The sequence below is a fragment of the Clinocottus analis genome, unplaced genomic scaffold (genome assembly GCF_023055335.1).
Source record: "Clinocottus analis isolate CAN_PGR_092001 unplaced genomic scaffold, fCliAna1.0.p SCAF_15, whole genome shotgun sequence".
In the NCBI taxonomy this organism is placed as follows: Eukaryota; Metazoa; Chordata; class Actinopteri; order Perciformes; family Cottidae; genus Clinocottus; species Clinocottus analis.
The window spans coordinates 9,665,905-9,688,721 of NW_027175876.1; the positions used below are offsets into that span (position 1 = coordinate 9,665,905).

Below are 22,817 nucleotides of genomic sequence, written 5' to 3' on the forward strand. Positions count from 1 at the left end.
ATTATTTTGCTGCACTGCTGAGTTACATCTGTATGGTGTACAATAGCCAAAGAAAAAAATGTTTGTTATGAACAGCCACGGCTATGTTTACGTTTTGCGTCGTGCACCCTCTCGTCTATGCATGCACCAGACGCTTGGATATTTTAAAAGGAAAAATTCCAACCCGAGAGTTGTTTGGAACACAGCAATGCTGTATAACAATAATAAAGAGGACAGTGATATTGGCTTAGGATTTCATATTGTCAGTTTTCCATTGAAGCTCAACACTCATTATTTGTATCAATAAGTTCATTGCAAGTTTTGAATGAACTTGATGTGGCATAGCCCTCTTTCGCTACCTGATGTCAAAGGGATCTACTTACTATTAAACTGTGTTTAGGAACAGAAACAGGAATACAACTGTAAGAAGACCAATCTTTATTTAATTAGTAATACAGACAAAAAAATATTGAAATTTCCCGCACATTCCTGAATAAAATTATCACTTTTGTAGGGACAAAATATGAGATTATTCAATATAAATGGGCAATTGATCTGGTAGCCAAAGGTCTGTAACCCATCTCTCCCTCCAGCTGCTCTGGAGTGAGAGTGCCCAGCAGAGGCTGACAGTCTGGATTGAACACAGAATAAGCACTCAGTTCTCCAGGCTTGCGGTCAGCCGGGCTACGAAGTCCCTCATAGAGCCAGTAGAAGAGGGAGATGACGAAAAATGGCAGGCCAAACTCTATTTCAGCAAACAGGCCAAGCAGCACCAGCCACAGCAGCACTTTGAGCAAAGTAAGGTTTGAGAAGAAAAATTGTCTTGAAGTTAGCCATCTTCCCACAGCTCTGTCACTATGTTCCTGTAGAGAAAAAAGCAGCAGGAGGTCCAATATGTTCAATGCATTTCCACACTACAGGTGTACAAACTGCTTACAGAGGGTCTGGGCACTAAACAGGTATCTCTCTGCTGGGCGCTCACATGTTAGGAGACTGCGGGCATTTTCAGTTAAGAGGGGCAGACTAGTTGCTTGATGGTGTACTATAGTTTGATACACTTCAAACATGTACACTTGTACACTTCTTAAATGTGAGGTTCTTCTGATTTTCTGTCCGAATTCATATTACTTTTGTGTTTGTATTTTAGAGTGTTAATCAAACAAAACAAGCACAATTTTCCCTATTTGCTTACATTTTAACAAACAAAAAAAGAGATATCACGACAAATATATAGCAATGAACAGATTAACCAATGCTAACATAGTCGGTGAATTAGTTGTAGCCTTAAGTTTCGTGTTAGAGTTTAACATTGCAAGTATATGTTTTACTATGTATTGTAGACCCACACATACAATACGGATTTCAATTTGTAAAACCCAGCTGCAGTAAACATTAACAATATGTGATGAAAAAACATTTAAATCAGAAAGCTAATGAGGTTGTGAGCTGATTAAACATCATAAACAAGTGATGTCTCACCTTAATTGGGGAGGTCTGACTCAAAGCGCTGATGTTTTCTGTCTCTTTAGTCTGTTGACTGTCAGTTGTTTTTGTTTTATCAGTCTGAGCAGCTGTGTCCTCTATAGTCTGTGCTATGCACTGAGGACGAGCACTGTCGTCTTTTTCCCCAGTATGTTCAGCCTGTCGTCTGGCTCTGAACTCTGCCAGATTCTGCTCCATCAACTCTGACGTCAAGGTTTACGTGGCAAAAGAGACTCGAGCGCCACTCACTCAATACCTGATTCCCCCCTTCAACCAAGTGTGACGTCAAATGCACGTCCACTGTCATTTGCTTTCACTTCGACTTAAACAACATTTTGGTAAGGATGTCATCATGCTACTAGTTCAGCGAGGCACTTGTTTACAATTCTACTTCCGCGTCTACCTGAAAGAAGGACGTGATGTCGTAAAGAACTGCCGATTGTCGTAAAAGGCTTCATCTTCAAGCTTCTTTTCACAGATTTTCTTCCGTTTGTTCCGAGATTCCAGAACTACACTTTATTGATCAGTGGATCACTTCAGGTATGTGTTTTAGCTTTCGGTAACATTAGCTAAGCTAACGTTGTCTTGTATTACATTAGCATATATCGATTTGGAGAAAGGAAACGGTCGAATAGTTCATCAGCACATTGTGCAAAATATGTATTAAAAGTTATCACTACCTGCACTACTCTGATTACTGTTGTCTTTAATTGTCTTATGTATGTGTAAACACACATGGTCAATAAAGTTGATTCTGGTTCTGATTATTATTTGTGAAAACGCCAAAAACCTAGATGCTGCACTGCTGAGTTACATCTTGTGTACACTACCCAAGGAAAAATCTGTTCGTCATAAAAAAGCCATTTGATTTAAAGGGAAAAAGACGACAGAGGTATTGGCTTTTATATTGTTTTTAATTTCTTAAATTGTCTTAAATTTTCATTCAAGCTCAACACTCATTACATTTATCAATCAGTTCATAGCAAATTTGAAATGAACATTACTTTAATCTTTTATAAAACATAGCTATTTCCTTAATCACAGATTTTGTTTCATATAGTAACACTGCCAAAACAGAATGTGCAATCGGTGTGTTTGTAACTTGTGATATCAAGGCCTAGAAACAACATGCAATACTGCATGTTGTTTCTAGGCCTTGATATCACAGGCTTGATACATCAGAATTATTTAAAAAGCCATTTATTTGAAGTAAGGATAATTTGTTCTCATATAAATTTCAATGATGCTTGCCCTTTACCCTTTTAGCACACGACTCACTGTTTCTTCCCAGTTCACTCACTACCATTCCCACACGAGTGGAAGTTATTTGATGTGGCATAGCCCTCTTTCAAAACCTGATGTGAAACAGATCTACTTACTATTAAACTGTTTTTAAGAACAGAAACCGGAATACAACTGTATGTAGACCAATCTCCGTTTAATTAGTAATACAGAATAAACAAATTTAAATTCCCTGTGCATTCCCGAATAAAATGATCACTTTTGTAACAACAAAATGAGATTCTTTAATTTAAATGTGCAATTCATCTGTTAGCCAGAGGTCTGTAACCCATTTCTCCCTCCAGCTGCTCTGCAGTGAGAGCACCCAGCAGAGGCTGACAGTCTGGATTGAACACAGAATAAGCACTCAGTTCTCCTGGCTCGCGGTCAGCCGGGCTACTGAGTCCCTCATAGAGCCAGTAGAAGAGGGAGATGACAAAAAATGGCAGGCCAAACTCTATTTCAACAAACAGGCCGAGCAGCACCAGCCACAGTAGCACTTTGAGCAAAGTAAGGTTTGAGAAGACAAATTGTCTTGAAGTCAGCCATCTTCCCAGAGCGCTGTCTAGCAGCCAGTCACTACGGTCCTGTAGAGAAAAAGCAACAGGAAGTTCAATATGTTCAATGCATTTCAACATGCTATAAAAGGCTTCCATAGCTTAAAGAGGGTCTGGGCATTAAACAGACCTCTCTCTGCTCACTGCCCACATGTCAGGAGACTGTAGGCATTTTCAGATAAGAGGGGCAGTTGCTAGTGTACTGTAGTTTGTACACCCATTATAGACAGTTAAGTTAAGACATGACAAGACAGACGGTCAGGAGTTTATGATTATATTTGACCATGATATAATTAGTTTTACCATGTCTTTATAAATTAGTGTTTAAAGAGGTTATTGTGAAATCTTATGCTACAAGTAAGGCTGAAACAGTTAATATCTGAATTGCTTAAAAATTCACAGCTTCTCAGATGTGAGGTTCATCTGATTTTCTGTGTTGATATTACTTTTACGTTTGGGTTTTAGAGTGTTGGTCAACAAAACAAGCACAATTAAGCAATTATACGGGCAATTTTCTCTATTTTCTTAAAATTTAACGAAAAAAAACGAGATGTCACGTCAAACATTTATAAATGGACAGATTAATCAATGCTGACATAATTGGTAAATTAGTTTTAGCCTTAAGTTTCGTGTCAGTGTTTAACATTGCAGGAATATGTTTCACTATGTATTGTAGGTCCAGTCCACACATAGGCTACAATACAGATTTCAATTTGTAAAACCCAGCTGCAGTAAACACTAGCAATACGTAATGAAAAAACATTTTATCAGAAAGCTAATGAGCTTGTGATCTAATTTAATCTTTCACATCATAAACAAGTAATGTCTCACCTTTATAGGGGAGGTCTGACTCAAAGCGCTGATGTTTTCTCTCTTTTTAGTCTGTTGACTGTCAGTTGATTTGGTTGTTGTTTTATCAGTCTGAACAGCTGTGTCCTCTATAGTCTGTGCTATGCACTGCGGACGAGCACTGTCGTCCTTTTCCCCAGTATGTTCAGCCTGTCGTCTGGCTCTGAACTCTGCCAGCCTCTGCTCCATGGACTTTGACGTTAAGGTGTACGTGGCAAAAGAGACGCGATACTTGTTTCCCCTTCAACCAAGCTCAATGTCAAATACTATCACGTCGACTGTCGTTCGCTTTTACTTTGACTCCAACAACATTTTGGTGAGATGTCATCATGCTACGAGCTCAGCGAGGCACTTGTTTACAACTCTACTTCCGCGTCTACCTGAAAGAAGGAAGGATGTCGCAAAGAGCTGCCGATTGTCGTAAAAGGCTTCATTTTCCAGCTACTTTTCACAGGGCTGCAACAAGCTAGTGTTTTTCCATTTGTGCTGAGATCCCAGAACTCTGCACTGTATTGATCATTGGATCATTTCAGGTATGTGTTTTATCTTCCGGTAACCTTAGCCAAGCTAACGTTGTCTTGGATTAACGCTACATTCAAATATATCAATATGGAGAAAAGAAACGGTCGAAGAACCAATGTCCTGCTCATCACAACTAAACTGTGCTTTATATTGTCAGTTGGCTCTACTAACTTTAGTAAGACTAAAACGGTGTGAGGATATTCATCTTACAGCAGGCTCGCTTCTTGCATTTTCAGGTTTGTGACCATGAAGCAAACGCCTAACGTGGCCTCGACAGCACTGTCAGTGTTTATAGATCTGATTTTAGATGTAGCTAGTTAGCATGGATAATAAGTGGTAAATGCTCAAATATGATTATATCAGGATGATTTCTGTCATATCGTTTTCAGAACATTGTGCAAAATTAGCCTATGAAGGGATCTTCAGCTGGCATATTTTGTATGTCCAAAACCCCAAAAATATTCAGTTCACGATGTAGTCAAACAGTGGAATCACATTGTACGTGCAGGTTTTACTTAAAAATGATTAATCTAATTCAACATAGTTCTAGATTATCTGTTGATCGTTTTTTTTCTCTTTTCATTCACACCTATCTTTCGCTCATCTGTTCTCTCCAGACATGGCCTCAGCTCCAGCACAGCAGCCTACCCTCACTGTTGAGCAGACCAGAGGTGAGAACAACTCAATCTTAAAGTTAACATTGTCTAGCTCTCATGGTCTTACTTATACCTTATGTCATAATTGTCGACACTTTCAGTGTTTCAAACTGCCTGACGACCCGAGATCTGTCTACTCTACATTCAAGCTGAAATCTTTACTCAGTTGTATCATTAGCTATTGTATGTGTCTGTAGCAAAAAAAGACAAGTGTGAACATCCCACCCATCCAAAGACAGACACTTAAAAAAAAAAAAAGCACATTCATTATACATCCATTTCCAAGATCCTGTCTTTAGTTACTTCATAAAAGATACTTGCATCACAGTTGCATATACAGTACATGTTGGTGAAGCAGAGCAACTGCTGATCTTTAGTTTTTCTTCCACAGTGGTACTGAGTGAGGTGATCCAGGCCTTTTCAGCACCAGAAAATACTGCGAGGATGGAGGAGGCTCGAGAAAGTGCCTGCAACGACATGGGCAAGATGTTGCAGCTTGTGCTGCCTGTCGCCACCCAGATTCAACAAGAGGTTATCAAAGCGTATGGCTTCAACAACGAGGGAGAGGGTAAGCATAAGGCAGCATTGTTCTTTTTAGATATACAAATCATACAGATGTGCAACAAACTAAACTTTGAACACAGATTTCATAAATTCAGATCCAAAACATCCTTCTGTGAAGTGAAATATTGTACATCAGATTTGAAGTTCTAGGAACTCTACAGAGCATGATATATCATGAGCTGTCATATATTGATATGGCTTTATTTTAAACTTGATGTTGAGTTATGTTATTGATATAATTTACAAACTCCAGAATACTTTATGATATAGAGATATATAGATATATGCAGATATTTCAGAGTTGTACTCATAGACCTTATGTACCACAGGGTAGATGACATATTGTATCTCATTGATCTGCTTCATCATGATCGCCTCTGCTCTACTTTCAGGTGTCCTAAAATTTGCCAGATTGGTGAAGATGTATGAAACCCAGGACCCTGAAATTGCAGCCATGTCAGTGAAACTTAAGTCTCTCCTCCTGCCACCACTGTCAACACCACCTATAGGAGGTGCCATTCCAGCTTCATAGGACTTCTTTACATTCATTGGTTACTTTCATCTAATTCTTTCGTTCAACGCGAATATCCTGTAATTCAAAGATCCTGTCTATCATATACTCCTCCTGAGAAATAATGGGAATATCGTTTCAAACTCAATACACTAATACGTTCCAACAAGGATGAAACTTACCTTAGCTGCATTAAGGTCTAATTCAAAACATCCTTTCACAATTGTTAAATTATTGCCTTTAAAATGTTTCAGTATTTATTTGTTACAGTACGACAATTTTCATTTAATGTTTAACATTTCCTTCATTGCTAGCTTTTTTTTAATTTTTATTCATTTTAATACCATTTTATATGCGGTTAAATGTATCAAATGTCATTTTGTTATACTGTATATTAAAAGGTTTTCTGTGAATTTCTGTGTGGTATTTATAGAGAGAATATGTGGAGGGAACAACTTCCTTGTACATAACTTTATTACTGCAATAAGGCATTTGGCAAGAGCATAGTCATATGATTACCATGTTTTTTTAAATACTGAAGTGCTTACAGACATTTACAATTTACTGACCGATACTGTAGTGTTTAAGGTTAAGACATCACTGTTCCAAAAAAATAAAATCTCAGTTCAAGTCTGCCCCTTTCTTAATTTTGGGGTATTTAGGTTTGGGTGCATGCAGACATGACACAGCATAACAGCAGGAGAGGTTCATGTAAAAATGACTATTAGTTAAAATAAATACAACTTAAAAGTGCCCTAAATTCTGAAATCATCCACAGAAAAGTACAGCGCAAATTTACATTAATCATAAAGTGCTCATTCATTTTCAAAAGGCAAACCGTGCAAAACCAGTGCACCCAGCAACCAACGTGTAGTACGTGTTTATAATTTGACAAATTTTGTCAAGTGTCCTGTGCGTCACCACCTAGCAGCTATTTCGATCTGAATAGATGGTATGTAGAAAAATAGAAAAACTCCAAGGTTTAGTTTCTGTGTGAAGGACGTTGTCTTGATACATAGAAACGTCATAAAGCTAAATATTGCTGACACATTTAAAATCCTGTCCGTTAAGATTAGAGCTCCCTCTTGTGGTGAACAGGGTTTCAGTCCTTGAGCCACAACGATGATGGAAAAGAACAAGGCGGAGGAGCAACACGAGAGAAAAGGACTTCACATCTCAAAGTGACGGAAAATGCTTTCGACATAACCCAGGACCTGCTGCCAGTCCGGTCCGTCTGCCTTCAGCATCTCCCCTGAAGTCTGTCACACAGTTTACATATACAAAGGAGATTATAAAACCAGTGGACACAGCTCCTTTGAATTGCAAAATTTATAATTTTACAAATGTCTTCAGTATTGACAAACATCTCACCAGTGTGGCAATGATTCCCACTCTCTCTCCCGTCTGAAAAGCAAGGTCCAGATTTTCCTTCTGTAGAAACATTTGAGTCAGAAGCAGCTTTTACATCATCACATTATATTTTTACAGACATATCGTTTAGTCATGTATTCTTGTAAGATCCTTTTTTTTTTTTAAATCTTTCACAGCCAGAGTAATGATCCAACTCACCTGAAATGACTTTCTGGAGTACAAGAATTTTGACTTAATCAACATGTTTATCAGTGTTTTTCTTTTTTTTATGTCTCTGTAAAAAGGCTTTTAAGACTTGTGCCTATGTCAAAACGTTTTAGTAAATTAAATAACCAAAACAATCGGCTCATTGTATGGATTTCTTTTGTTTTGAGAATCAACAGCAACAGTTTTACCTTGTCTGCTGGGTTGAGGTTGTCGTACGGGATGTGAGTTGGCAAATATGTGTGATAGACGGCACAGAACGCCAAACCGTCATCCCAGCTGCTGCTGAAGTTTGTGATCTCAATATTCTGCCAGAAAACATACTTAATGAAACCAATATACAACTGGTAAAACAATATATTTTTGTTGTCCACCTTGAATTTCTCTTAATTTTACAGATGGTAACAAATTTTAATTGTGAAAATAGTCTCATCCTCCTTTCTAACCTTATAACCTTGGGTACGACTCTGGCACCAGCGGAGCAGAGAGTTTCTTCTGGAGCCGCCATGACGCCTTAGCAGAGCACTGAAGCCATCCTGAGGTCTGGGAGAAAGAAGAAGAAGAAAAAGAGAGCATTCAACACCGATTTAAAAATAACTTAATTTGTGACTTAAAAGTTAGATTACACATAATGGAAGAAAACAAGCTTTTTCTGCAGATTCAAAGATGGAAAGGGTTAAAGCGGAGATTGTGAATAAAAGTGACTTCATGTCTGGTTTAGCTCATCCTAGCAAACATTTATCAACCTTCCCATATCTTTTACACAGAGACATGAGTCACTCGAGTGTCTGCTGGATGTCAGAAACAACAATGAAAGCGGCCCTGGATGTTAGTTACTTGATGTAATCGGTGCTTTGGTCCTCATCCTGTTTTCCTGCAAGACAAAAAGGCAGTCAGTCATGCAACGAACTGTCCGGCGCCTAAAAGAGCATAAAGGCAGTTTGGTGGGTTGAAAGCTCACCTGTGTAAAAGCTGGACCAGCTGTCCTGCCGCTGTAAAATACGGTCCATCCTTCTCTGTTTTGGTGGCTCTTCTCTCTGAAAAGTTTAGAAACATTCTTTATATGCCTCGTGTGATACAACAGCATTATAAGCATTTCCCACCTGCCTAAAATCCCTCAGATATCCATCCATATAATTATGATAGGTTAAAAAACATTTAATATCAGTTCAACAAGTGTGCTACCTTGCATAGCGGCAGTGTTGTGCTGGTGTTTTTTGAGGTCCCAGTTCCACTGGAAGAGTCGGTTGGGAGCGGGAGACGAGACAGACTCCTAAAAGACAGTTTTTGAATGTTTTATAACAGTCTTCTGTTAACAGAGGTGAATGTGTATGAGAGTGCATGTAGACTCACCAAGATCTTTCAGATAACATCACAATCCTCCTTGGATCCCTCCCATCTTTTTTCTTCTCCAGTATAGCTAAACTACGAAGGTATCCCTCCGCCACGCCTTTCCCTCTCAGCTGCATACTCCCTGACCCGTTTGCCTCCTCTGGATCATGGCCCACAACATGAGCATCCGCCTCTTGATTCGTTTCATTCTCCTTCTTGTCACCATTTTTAACTTCAGTGTCTGTTTCATCTTGCCCTGATATTTCCTCCAAAACTTCCTGTATTTCCTCCCCATGTCCCTCCTCAGACTCTTGTGGCTCTGCCCGTTCATCACATTCTGTTGTATCTTTTACCTTGCAAGCGTCTCTCAGAGCGTCCAGCTCTGCTCGCTCCAGCTGCCGCTGCAGGGTGAGTTCAGAAAGTTTGCAGCAGACGACTCTGTGCTCGGCCCTAAGACTCTCCAGCTCTCCCTCCTTTTCCTGCTCTCTGCTAAGGGAGCGAGCCAGCCGCTCCTCCACGGCCCTGTGTCTCTCCTGGGACAAACCCAGAGCCTGTTCAGACTCGACCCGCAGCCGGTCGGCCACAGACACCGCGACCTGCAGGTCACACTGGAATTGATGCCACTCCAACCTCTCGGTCTGTAATGTAGGACAAAAGCAAGAGAAACAAAAAGGAAAAGAGACCATGTCATCTAAAATTGAAAAGCTATGTGTTCAATGTATGGCTATTAAGTGCTAGAGAATAAAACTACTGAGGTTTAGGACATTTTTAGGGCCTACGGTTGTCATGGGACTTGCAGCTTCAACTCACCCTCAGTGTCTCCCTAAATGTGTCCACCTCCTCAACCAGCTCATCTCTCTCTGTTATCAAGCGCCTGAGCAGCTCTGAAAAACAAGTCGAACAAAGAAAAGCACACAAGGTTAAGTGAAAATAAATGTCTGACAACAGGACACGACAAATTATATTAATTTAGCCATCTAAGTGTATGTATATTAGAGCTCTGTACCTATATGGGATGTGGCCATTAAAAGTATTATTAACCGTCTTTGAAAAGTCAAACATTTTGCCCTGAGAACAGCCTTGACCCAAGGTTACTCTCACTAGTGGTTAAATCGAAATATCTCGACTTTATCCAATCTGAAATTTTGAGTAAAGCAAAAGAAGCACTCTTAGGTTTTTCTAGGGCCACTTGCTTGTCTACCTTCACACAGTCTACCTGTGTAATCATTGCCCGTCATAGAGGATGCCACCAGCTCCCAGCTTGACAGCTACGAGTTCTAACAACGGACATGTTTGTTGTTTACGTTCATTATGATTATTTGGGGGCAGTGGCTTTGAGGAGAGACCTGAAGGGACGGCCTGTCAGTGTCGCCGACTTGGCAACTTTCTTGCTAGATTGAGCAACTTTTGGAGCTAGTGCTGCGCGCTAATATTATTAGAAAAGAATAGGAAACACTGAGCAGGCTTCATCAGTTTGCTACCTTTTCTAAAATCTAGCTTACTCCCTCTAGTTCCTCAACATTATCAACGCTCGCTTTAAAAAAGGAAAGAAAAGCTGGAGGACCTACCTACTGCTCCGGTGGTGACATCAGTGCTGGGGGTCAGGCCTAGTGAGGTCCTGTAGTGCTCCATCAGACTGAATAAAACCAGGGTCATCTCCTCTCCGACTCGCTCGGCTGCAGCCTGCGGCTCCAGTCCACTATCCCGCTCCTGCCAGCTCTGCTCTGAAGGCGATCCACTGGATGGAGGCAGGGACATCAGGCTGACCGGGCTGCCCGCTGCCTTCCCATGCCTCACTGCTGCGTCGCTCACGTTCGTCTCTGAGGTGACACTGTCTACGCTTATCACAGCCCATTCTGAGGGAGCAGACAGTTTCTGTGTCCAGTCTGCAGGTGGAGAGGCGATGGAGGGGGTGGTGGTGCCGGTTGGTGATGGCGTCTGTGCCTTACTGGAGGAAGCTGCAGAGGATAAGGCCATGGCAGTCAGCTCTGCCTCTGAGGGCGTGGTGGGAGCCGTGTGGTAGAAATCTAAAGGAGAGCCTAAGAGGGGGAAATGTAAAACTGATGGGGAGCTATAAAAAAAAAAAAAAGGAAAAAAGAGCATCGGAGAGATAAAGGAGAATATGTCCTGAGTTTTAAAATAATCTAATTGAAGAAAAATGTGCTGAATGCAAAGCCCACCTCTTCTTTGACTCGAAGATTTAAGCACCGCTCCCTTATTTACTGTCCTGGGCTGACTGATGCAGCAAAAAGCCTCTGCTGCCAATGTCTTGGCAGGCAAACACTCACACACTGTTCCCCCATGTGGCAAGATCCAGGAAGAGAGCAGATTTTACCCTGCTCTACAATCTAACACTGCAGCTGCTCTCACTGCCACCACGAGGTGATTACATCCATCATCAGTGCTGCCAGTATTCTGCGTAAACACTGAACCGCATTTTTCAAGTAGATCAGTTTTTTGGGGGGTCATTAAACAGCTAAAGTGTCACTGGAAAATAATGTTAAGAGCTTTGTGATGTCTCTATCATGCCGATAGCATGCGGTTAGTGTGCATTGGTTATAAAAAGGTTTACACCAGGCTACAGGGATCTCCTGTAACTTGCAAATATGGACATGTAAATATGTTTGACTCAAATATTTGCATGCCCTCCTTGCCCTTGTGTTGTGCTGCAGAATCCTGCACAGTCATCATTTCCTTGGCAGCAGCATGATGCAGTCTGCACAGCTACAGCAGGAGAGCTATTCTCATCCCAGCCTGAGCCTACTTCCTGCATACTGACAGCCAAGAGAGGGAAACAAGGAGCAGCATTTTAAACAGCTGTAAGTGAGAATTAAAGCAAGCGGAAGAATGTAGTAAACAGTGCAGGACAATTGCACACATTAGCAGAGCCAAATGAAAGCTGGTCTGTGGTGCTTTGACATGAGGTTTAAACAGGTCTGACATCACTAGATCCAACTTTCACTGAATCCTTTGGGTCAAAGTTTGTATTTCACTGCATTGCTCTTATTCATTACATCTTACCATCTGTGTTTCAGGCAGTTCTCAATATTTAATTTAGACATATAAGGCACATTAGTGCCAGTGTTAATCAGTTGAATTGTGATGCACATCCTCACGTAATTTAGCCTTAAAACATTTACTCAAAGATTTTACATTTTGGCTTTCTCATATCATATTTCATCATTTCAGGTTTAATGCTTTTGCAACCATTGCACTACACAAGTGTGCTTTGGGTAAACAAACACAAGGATATGATAGTCTTGTATTGAAACATCACTGTGCTCACCGTTACTTTGTACTAAAAACAGTAAGATTTGCTGTTCCAACTGAAATGAATAGTTTCACGCAATAGTGTTTTGAACTTTTCATTAGTAACAGCAGTATATTTAAGCCTCCATGATATAAAAAGATTGTTGTTTTTTTAGTGGACAATTAAAAATCAGCCACTGTTTGTGTCAATTGCCTCCATCTTCAAGTACCTGTAGTGTCATGGCCGACTCTGCCAGTCTGGTTGCCCATTATCAAGCAAAGGTAGATATCTGGACAGGATACCTCAGTGTCCTTCACTGCGTCCTCTGCTTTGTGAAGCCCACCGCTGTCTGGACAGGAGAGAATACATGTGCATCCTTCATGAGAATGACTCACGGCTGCAGTCTTGATGAGCAGAACTAAATAAGAGCAACATGTCCAAAAAAAGAGCCTTACAAGGACTTTGCTATGGGGAAATTTAGTTTAGTGCAGAATCTTCTTGACCACAATAGCGAAGAATTAAAAGCTGCAAGTTTTACACATTTTACATACATTTGACACAACAGCAATTAGAATGTGTGTTCCTGTTCAACAGAGCCAGATGTGATGACATAATAAACACCCCATCTAACGACGTTCATATGTTACGAAAAATGTATCAAACTCCATTTGATAATCTGGTTATTGATAAAAGAAGGCTAACTAACCTCAGCCTGATGTTGTAATCCCCGGGAGAACATGGCATGCACATGATTTACTGCGAAGCACAAACGGGTCACTCTGCTAACTACTGGAGTATCGTGGGATGAAGCTATAACTCTAAAACCAGGGAGTTTGTTCTCGAATCGAGGTGTTACGAAGTTAATTGTCGGCCGAATTAACGAGTCATTTCTATCAATTTGCAAAACGTCTTTAACATTTGCTGCGCTACATACGCCCACTGCTGAGGAGCCACGCAACATTCATCTCCCCGGTTGGTGAATGAAGTTTGGAGGGACGCTGCTTCCCCGACAGAGCAAATACAGAAGATTTCATTGAATTATCATTTAGCCGAGACACACGTTGCATCCAACCAAGGACACTGCACACACCATTACCCTCCAGGTTCATTCATACCTGCTCAGCCTGCCAGCTGGACGCCGTCCAGTTCGGTCCCCGGCTGTCCGGCGGGTTTCTTCTCGGGGAGTCTCGACGTCCCTGTCGACGTTTTCTGCGTCCCGTTTCCCAAATCTACCCCAGCACACGTTTCGAGTTACTTACATTCATGTTTCCCCGATATCCCATGTCCGCCATAGAGCTGCATAAAGGCAGCCACCATCTATAACTTGGGTCCAAAATCCCAATAATATCCAACTCCGCTTCGCCTTTAAATCCAATGCGACAAAAAGAGAAGGAGGCAGAAACAAACTGGTGGCGCAGAAGCTGCACGTTGGATCGATGGCATGAGGGCAGTCGATGGGATCGTTTAAAGCGACGTTGGAAGATGTGTTAACACGAAGTAGCGATTCAAAACATGAAACAATGTGAAGTAGGCCGAGCTTATATTCAATAAAATGTTGTTCCGCTGTGAAAACGAGCGGCGGGGAAGCAGCTACACCTGCTGGCGGCTAATTAATTTTCTTTAAACGCAGGTGTGGTGGCGCGCAGGTAACAGGCTGCAGCTTCGCCGGTCTGGAGGTGGGTTATGCCTCATAGCGGCCTCATATTATAACTTACTCAAGCAAACTAATAAAAACATTTCTAAATTTATTTTTTTAAATATCGTGTTGCTCAGTTGAGGAAAATTTGTTTTTCATAATTTGAGATAAAGTTGATACAATTCAGTAGTTCAAGAATAAAGTTGAACAATACTTTATAAATTGCCAATTTGCATCAATAACAGTCATAACAACTGTCTTTTTACGTTTTTAAAATGTTCATCTTTTATTTCGATACATGTTTGTTTTGAAAAATGCAAATTTCAAAGCAGATAACGTTCGAACTGGAGTCTCCGCAGTTTTAAATATCCTCTCAAGAGACGAAGCCTCTCAGACGCGGGAGATCCGGGTTCAAGACTCAGTCTCATCGGGCATGAAATATTCGGGAGAGCTGCAGATCGAGCTGCAGAGTCTGATCCCCTGAGTATATTCACAGGGTTGTTAACTGGGTGCCCTGGATCTTTGCCTTGCACCCTACTAAAGTGGGCCTACAGTGTTCGGACCCGTGTCTGTGAAGTTTGCTCCAAGTCGAGTTAGGGTTGATTTTATTTTTAAAATATTTCTTTTTAATATTTTATATTATGTTTTAAATATTTTCTTTCAAAACCGATAAATACATGTCATAATGTTATTGAAAAAAATTGTAGCATTCATAGTATTAAACTATTTGTGTATTTTTCATTATTTTCATTATAATGTAGATTACGTTTGAAAGCTTAAGGACCATGGACAGAGCCAAGAAGATTATATCTGGCGCCCTCCAGTGACGGAACTCAGTAATGACAGGAATAATGAATAACATCTGGATTTATTCTTAAATCTTTCTGTTTCATAATATATATATATATATATATATATATATATATATATATATATATATATATATATATATATATATATATATATATATATATGCCATTACTCAAATCATAATTGTATGTTAATTTTTTTTTGCCCACATTAAAAGCAAATAGTTGGTTTAATACGTACCAGTTAGCATCTAGGGCAGTAACTTGTTGGAAGGCTGAATGAAGTTACTTTGTTTAAGTCCCCATTGTGATGTTTCAAAAATGTTTTTTTCTTCCTAACTCTTTGGCAGTATTGCCGATGGGGACTGGGGAGTAATGTCAAAGGTTTTTTTGTGTGGATAGCACTTGATAATAACGCTTGTTCATCATGTGTTTCATCATGTATAACAGCAGTGCTTTTCTAAACATGTACCATCATTATTGACGTTTTTATCACATGCCCCAGTGGCTCAGACTTTTGATTTTGTTCATATGACATTCCAGACATCAATCCTTTTCTTTCAATATAACTCAGTTGCAGAGATTTTTTGACTGAGCAGTGAACACTTTATATGTGTTGTCTTGTTGCCAAGGTATTAGTATAAGGGGAGCTTGATTTGCATTGTGGAAAATGTATTTGTCTCAGCTTTGTGAGCAAAGGTTAAGAGATGCGGGCAGTTTTTTTGCTTGTGGCTGTTTTCTGCACTTTTCACAATATTTACCAGTGACCTCTTGCTCCTGTACACCACACTGCAGTTTCTTAGCATCAGAAATCAATCTCTCACTCATCCCACTCACTTGAATTACCATAAACATGGTATCCAACCTTAAGGCACTTTGAAACAAAATGATCAAGTCTTTCTTTACTTATTAAGTCTTTCTTTACTTATTATTCCTTGTTTTGCTTAAACTTTCTAAAAAAGTACAACGGAAATAAAGTTATTATGTGTCATAATGAACAAGAATAGGGACATGTATTTGTGTGTTTATTAAGTTTAACTCATATGCAGGTCTGAAATAAACTGATATACGTGCCATCATGTAATATTTACTAAATTTGAGCAGTCACAGAGTAGATAGAGAGATACTGTTTTACTCCCATTCAGCAGCAATTTAACCACTTTTTACCTTTAATCATATACGTCATTGTTTAATGTAAGCTTGCATCGAATAAATGGAATGTTTTTTACATTATACTTTTTCTGTTCAATTGTGTATGTTAAGTTGCTGAAAAATAACGTGTCACAGATTTATTATGATACAAATGTATCACAATAACGACACTAATAACATCCCTATTCATTATTATCACTACAATAATAATGATTATCATCACTATTGTCAATACAAGTAGGAGCACTGTGTGAGCAGACTTTGTAAAAATGGCGTCTGATATTGGTTGCCTTCATACGCGGAGCTCTGACTCGTTCAGTGACCACAACAACCTCAGAGCATAACAATTCATCTCCAGAGAATGAAGTCCGCAGCTGCATCAGGACTTGCGTCGGACAAGAAAACACACACCAGCCGCCGTCATCATGGGAAACTACGGCCGCTCTGTCGCAGATGTTTCTAACGAACAAGACGATGAACATGTTCACGGATACCAGGAGACATGACCGCCTTTCACTTGTTTACCGCCCGTTTACTATCGAAGAAGAAGTGACCTTCTCGGAGGAGGAAGATGTCAGCGCTGAAAAAGGTAGGAGGGAAGATGTGTCGTGTTTGTGCATGAACCGAACCTGTTGTTGTTATTGACGGCTTTTCTCAAGAAGCGCACCTGCGCGAGGTCTGATGGAGGTTTTTTTTTTGGGCGCTTTGGACCAGGTGGAGCCAGCGTGTCGCACTTCGTCACATTGAAAATGTAAATGTCAGAAAGTTGGATGAGTCGCTCTCTGAATGATTCTTTACACTTTGTCAGTGTGTTTCCTGAGCCGATTAATCAATACCACGGAATGATGCATGCTATGTGGGGTGAGGTGTTTTGGGAATTAGAGTCGGGCCTACATGTGTTTGGAGGTGGAGGCGGATGAAGAGGTGCCATTGAAACCATTGTGAATGGAGGGGACCCACATCTTCTCCCTCAAGCTTCTTCTGTCTGTAAATGCCCACACATTCCCATTGTGCTGCTCCCCTCCGTTCAGTCAATGTGTGTGTGTGTGTGTGTGTGTGTGTGTGTGTGTTTGTGTGTGTGTGTGTCTAGTGACTCAGCTGTATTGTACTATATCTGTCATCCATCTTTTCATCTGTCACAGGTGTTACCATGGCTACTACAGACTCACTGCTGTCTTTTCTTTGAGAAGGACTCAGGTAAGAGGTGGGAGGGGCGATGAAGTCAAACATGATGAGGAGATGCAGTTGACTTTAATATAAAGCTACATTTCTACATGTTGCATGATGGCTTTGTTGGAGCAGGGATCTGAAGGCATGAGTGTCAGGATGTCTTTGTTCTTTTCAAGCGATGAGTTTTCACAATCAGAATGAGACCATTGTTATAGTTGGTGTTTGGTAACAGTAAATTAATCTCACAAAATAGACCAAATTCTTAATGCTAAGTTTTGCTCTCATCTCTCAATCTGATATAGACCATCAAAGAGCCACACTGTTGCACTGAATGACATGTTCCTTAATTACAATAAACACAGGTTCTGTAATAGCAGATGTTGCTCCATATTTCAGTTCCTAAAAGCACTTTTCATCTGTTTGCTGAGTTAAATCAGTGTACTCATGAGCCTCGGAGGCTGAGAATGCTGAATGAGGATTTGTTCATCATCACATCAGTGCAGGTGAATCCATCCAAACATGTAGTTGTGTCTCAATCTGGTCCTTGACGTTCTATCACAAGATATGACAAGTTTTTTAAGCGAGATGCAGACTTCTCTTCATCCTATGTCTTTTCGATATTTCTCACAAGTCAGAAAGTATAAAGAAACGGACTTACACATTTTTGGTTTTGGCCCCTTCTTCATTTCACTTGTCAACAATAAAAAGAATGACAAAATTATATATAAGATGTGTTTAAAACTTTTTAAAACTGACACCTAAACATGCATTTTTTTTTGTGAGGTGGCTTGTGGGCCGCACATTAATCTGTTAACACAACATTTTAATATTATCAAGCTATAAAATTGATTATGCAAACATGTTTGTATACGGTTGAGTGTTTACACATCCAACAGACATGGAGGAACGTCAGCGTCCCTTTGGAGTTGTGCTTGAGTCCACCTAGTGAATGTAATATTTACTCTACTTTTAGTTCTCCCCATCAGCTACTGAGAGTTTTATCCACTGTAAACTGCAGCCTATTAAAGGCTGTAAACTACGCTGATCAGAAGCAGCGAGTCGGAACCAAAACAGTGAAGTAGCGGGCTGTAAACATTGCTAGCTTGATTTGAAGAAAACTGCAAGTCGGGTGATTAAGATTCGTCACAATGAGCTAACAACGTTCACATACACATAATTATTCCATGCATTAATATACACATTTCGATTGGTACAGCTTCATACTACAATGCAATCCAATAATCCTTTGGATAAGCCTGATTGTTATCACCGTGCTTTAACAATGCAAAAGATCGATTCCTGCTTTCCTTTTTGTGTGCCGTGTACGTTACATGTGCACTGACAAAGGAGATGTTTCTCTCCCATCCAGCCTGGTGCATGATGGGAAAAGCTAGAGCCTATATACAAACATCTTAAGGCAACCAATCAACCGTACATAGTGAGGTGGAGGTGTTAGCTGTTGTGTTGTGTGGATAATTTGGGCATCGAGCATTAAGGAGATAGTGGTTAATTAGGTAAACTCTGCACGACTCCTTTTCTCAGCAGAGGTCAGAGCTCTGAGAAGCATCCAAGGAAAAAGCACTGCAGGGGTCCGCCGCCTTTCTCTTGGCATTTTTTGGGCATCGTAGATGATCAAATGCAGGCTCACATCAGCACAACATCAAATACTATCACTTTCACTGTGAGGCTTTTGAAGCCAAAGGCCAAGACGAAATCATGAAAGAGTAATCTTACATTTTGTAATTTTTTTATTTACTTGGTTATAAAACCACAAACTGACACAAAATATTCTCAAGATTCTCGGGACAAGAGAATATAACTCGGTTGTTGCTTGGAGCATGCTGGTGTGTATGATTCACCAAAGAATAAACATTTTGAGGTCACGTTTGGCTATTTTTAGACTGAAGTTTTACCTTTTTGTTCTGCTCATTAATATCTGGGGGACATTTTGCACATTTAGCTCCGACACTCATCGTTATCTTGTGTCTTTAGTGCAGCAATGTCATTCTAAATCATAACACTAACTTGACAGCATTTGCTCAAACAATGATCACACAGTATATGTGTTAATCACATTCTGGAAATGTCTTTTTAAGCATTACAAATAGGCTGACGTTGAAGTTTCAGCACATATCAGAGATTATCTGCGAGTTAATCGTGTGTAGGGTCCTTCTGCGCTTTTACAGGCTGCGTCAGCACAAAGTTTCCAGATGAAGTGAACGTAGATGAGGGAAGATTTCTGCTTGTTTGATGTGCATAACCTAAAGAATTGTTCTGAGTTTTGTCTTGTTCTTTATCAGCCATCCGGAGAACTTGCTCTTGATCATACCTTGCTCATCATTTTCTCAAGGTTGAGGCAGAATGTTAATGAGTGTGCGGACTGGAGGATTTTAAGGGATATAAAGCAAGCAGGAGCAGTGATGCTGTTGATGACTTCAAGCTTTAAAAATGAGCATGATGAGCATTTATAATTTGTATTGCTTTGATTGGTTTTAGTATAGAACTGGGTTATAACAGAAATGTGTGAATCTTAAAATTTCCAAAAGCACTTTGGGTGAGTTTCACACCACTAGGTGGGACTGTTTACTTGATAACATTTAAGAACACTGCTATGACATACCTACTGGTGTATTTAAGAAAAAAAAGACCCTTTCAAAATCCTAAAACTAAAAGCAAAAGAATCACCAGAGGACAAAGACTGCATTGTGTCTTTCTGTTGTTTGACATGTCCTCATTAAAATGAATCGCTTGAAATAACAAATCTTTTTATAGTCACACGCAAAATACTGTAATCATTTTATTACCGTAGCAGCTCTTGGGTTGTCTCATGTAAATACACATGAATCGTTTTGGATATAATTTAGACTGGGCTGTTTAGAGAATGGAAGCAAAGGCCTATTTCTAAATTCAGCATGGTGCCCATTAGGGTCTGCAGAGGGTCAAGGAAATAACAATGTACATCTAACAATACACACTGTAATCATTTACCTTCACTACCACTGTGCTTTGCTGTCAGTCTGCAGTAGGGCATGCTAGTCTTTCAATCAGAGCTTCGGTGGTTCGAACCCCGGCTCTGCTTGTCCACGTTGATGTGTCCTTAAGCGAGACATTAACCCTGAATTGTTCCCTGTTGCTGTGTCTACGCTGTATAGAAACAATGTAAGTTGCTTAAGATAAAAGTGCCGGCTAAATGAAATGTATGTACAATGATAGAAAAACACCAGTTCTTCAAGGTGTAGATCTGCTGGTTGTCGAGACTATGGTGGTGACCTTCATACCAACTGTTGAAACAGTTGTCAAGACACGGTTGAAATCCGTTGTCTCTTTCTAAACATTCACCGGCACAAAAGAAGTGTAGAAAAGCTCAAGGCACCTTGGTTAGAGCTCTGACGTCGACATGGTTTTACATCGTTCTGTGTTAGCTTTGTGTTTTAGCCGCCTTCTTTTCCATCTGCATCAGCTATTGCCGAAGAGTCTTTTTTTCTGAAGGAGCGCTAATATTTCTCTTGAGTAACACCTCTACTCCTTCAGAATACCAATAAGTCTTACATTGGGCCTAAAATCAATAGGATCCTTTCCAAATCTGTATTTATTCCTGTCTCACATTGTCTCTCAACCTCAGAAGCTCCACTGTGCTGTAGGACAGAGAAGAAGCCAGCGAAGGCGGGAGCACGTGAGGGGAATGTGAGGCCAAGTGTTGCTCAAGTTGGTTCAGTTCTCGTTTGGATGAGCGATTGTCTCAGGACATTGAAAGACAGGAAAGTGTTCAAGTCTCGTACTGTAATTTACTCGTATCTGGTGTGGACGAAGTGGATCAATTAGTTTTGGCTTGTCTACTGTTGTTCAGTTTTGTGTAACTTTCTGTGTGGAATGTTTGCCATCCAAACACCTGCACATGGCCTGAAAAACGTGTCTGATCTCGGTGACGTCAACAGGGTCCCGGCAAGACCGGGAAACGACTGCCTCCCTTTCACTCGAAGGAGTGACGTCATCGCAGGGAGAGTGTGAGGTTGGCTGAGGCTTTATTGAGCTTGACGTTTTATCACCAAGAGCACCGGCCGTATATGACCACATGCACCAGGACACAGGACACAGAGCAGCAAAAGTGAGAGCCGAATAAGACGGCAACACGTTCGTGACTCGTTATAAACCCCCTTGAGAGGGAAAAGGAGTGTGAGGCAAAGGCACGTAGAGAGACAGAGATGCTTGAAGCCAGAGGGGAAGAAGGACAGCATGAGCGTGCATGCTGATGGGGGATAGGAGCGTGTTGAGCTGCAGAGCTGCAGAATCCTGAATCCAGCAGATGGAGACTCCGTGTCCTTGTTTTGCGGTGATCTTGGGGAGCAACATGCAGCTCGCGCCGCTGCCTCGCACTGCTGCAGTGGAGGAGTAAATGCGGAGCCCAACACTGCTTCAGGTGATCCACAGAAACCCAGCCTGGCAGACTGCTCCCTCCTCAGCCTTCCCTCTCCTCCTCCTCCTCCTCCTCTACCTCCTCCTCCACCTCTTCCTCCACCTCCTCTTCCTCCTCCTCTTCCTCCTCTGTCAGTGCTCTATTCTTTTGAGGGCTTTGAAAAAAATAAGAAGAAAGGAACAGAAAAACAGAGGAGAATCCTGCTTTGCCCCTCCGTTCTCAGATGTGGAACACCTCTGCATGACTGTCCGCCGCTTCCCTCTCATCGTGTGAAGACGCACCGCATATGTGCTTCAATGTCTCCGCAACATAGACTTGCTGCAAGGTAAGAAGACTTAGACTTATAGAAAAACCTGCATCTAGTCTTTGCTCTTTTTGATTTTTATATTTGCTTTTCTCTTGAGACATTTTCAACAGAACTGTTACAGGCTTGTGTGTGTGTGTTAGAATTTAACAGGTAGATGTGAAGAGAAGTTGGCACAGCAGATAAGGTAATTGGTATTCCACGCAACGGATATAGATAAGCTCCCGAAGATAGATCTTTGTCAGATATGGCAAAATACGTGTCTTCGGTTTTAGAGAAAAGGCACCTCTTCTCCCATTCAATCACAGCGATCTGTGCAAGTGTGTGTTCATATGTATGTGTGCGTAACAGAATCCAGCAGGGTGGGAGGGATTGCTCCCTTAAAAAGGCTTCTCGATGGGCAACAAGGGGATTTTCATCTTGACAATGTGGCCAAACAGCTTTCCATCGATCTTCTTACGGCCACTTATGTCGGCACAATCTCTGCCTTTAACATGACTGACAAGACTGCCGTCTTTCATGGTTCCAGTAGTGTTTCATTATATAATCGTTTCTAGTGGTTCTGCTTGGTTATAAAGTGAAGAGAAATGCTCTTCCTGTCAATTTGTCTTCATGCTTTTTTTAGTCATAGATAGAGAGAATTGAAGAAGAAATTAAGACACAGAGAGAGATAAGGATAACAGCACCAGGGAGATGAGGACAGAGTGATGAGGGGGTGTTGGAGGAGAACTTACTCCATCCCTGTGATTCCTAAAACCTGCTAGCCATCAGCTG

General features: G+C 40.8%; 5 protein-coding genes across 6 annotated transcripts in view; 2 read left to right on the plus strand and 3 right to left on the minus strand.

Annotated features, from left to right (window-relative positions):
• Positions 1–438: 438 nt before the first annotated feature.
• LOC137785810 (SAYSvFN domain-containing protein 1-like) lies at positions 439–2,002 on the minus strand. The gene is made up of 2 exons (XM_068577323.1): positions 1,459–2,002; positions 439–842 (listed from the first exon to the last, which is right to left on the minus strand). The coding sequence occupies exons 1-2, from the start codon at positions 1,657–1,659 to the stop codon at positions 513–515; spliced, it is 531 nt and encodes a 176-aa protein (XP_068433424.1). The 5' UTR covers positions 1,660–2,002; the 3' UTR covers positions 439–512.
• A 468-nt stretch (positions 2,003–2,470) lies between these two features.
• On the minus strand, positions 2,471–4,517 carry LOC137785612 (SAYSvFN domain-containing protein 1-like). Its single transcript, XM_068577002.1, has 2 exons — positions 4,131–4,517; positions 2,471–3,329 (listed from the first exon to the last, which is right to left on the minus strand). Exons 1-2 carry the CDS (start codon positions 4,335–4,337, stop codon positions 3,006–3,008), a joined length of 531 nt encoding a protein of 176 aa, XP_068433103.1. The 5' UTR covers positions 4,338–4,517; the 3' UTR covers positions 2,471–3,005.
• A 40-nt stretch (positions 4,518–4,557) lies between these two features.
• grcc10 (gene rich cluster, C10 gene) lies at positions 4,558–6,754 on the plus strand. The gene is made up of 4 exons (XM_068577003.1): positions 4,558–4,681; positions 5,288–5,341; positions 5,718–5,894; positions 6,283–6,754. The coding sequence occupies exons 2-4, from the start codon at positions 5,290–5,292 to the stop codon at positions 6,420–6,422; spliced, it is 369 nt and encodes a 122-aa protein (XP_068433104.1). The 5' UTR covers positions 4,558–4,681; positions 5,288–5,289; the 3' UTR covers positions 6,423–6,754.
• Positions 6,755–6,857: 103 nt separating this feature from the next.
• On the minus strand, positions 6,858–14,339 carry LOC137785611 (cytospin-A-like). Of its 2 annotated transcripts, none has more exons than XM_068577001.1 (12): positions 13,674–14,339; positions 12,788–12,907; positions 10,877–11,266; positions 10,119–10,192; positions 9,330–9,946; positions 9,162–9,249; positions 8,938–9,013; positions 8,814–8,850; positions 8,423–8,519; positions 8,168–8,284; positions 7,773–7,832; positions 6,858–7,660 (listed from the first exon to the last, which is right to left on the minus strand). In XM_068577001.1, exons 2-12 carry the CDS (start codon positions 12,825–12,827, stop codon positions 7,571–7,573), a joined length of 1,686 nt encoding a protein of 561 aa, XP_068433102.1. In that variant the 5' UTR covers positions 12,828–12,907; positions 13,674–14,339; the 3' UTR covers positions 6,858–7,570. The 2 variants fall into 2 exon arrangements, with proteins under 2 accessions (XP_068433102.1, XP_068433101.1); XM_068577000.1 differs by having other exon boundaries at positions 10,877–11,347; positions 13,674–14,338.
• Positions 14,340–16,442: 2,103 nt separating this feature from the next.
• dlgap2b (discs, large (Drosophila) homolog-associated protein 2b) overlaps positions 16,443–22,817 on the plus strand; it is a 66,113-nt gene continuing 59,738 nt past the window's right edge. Inside the window, exon 1 of the mRNA XM_068577283.1 lies at positions 16,443–16,744. Coding sequence (XP_068433384.1) covers positions 16,609–16,744 — 136 coding nt within the window. The 5' untranslated portion in view covers positions 16,443–16,608. The remainder of the gene's footprint in view (positions 16,745–22,817) is intronic.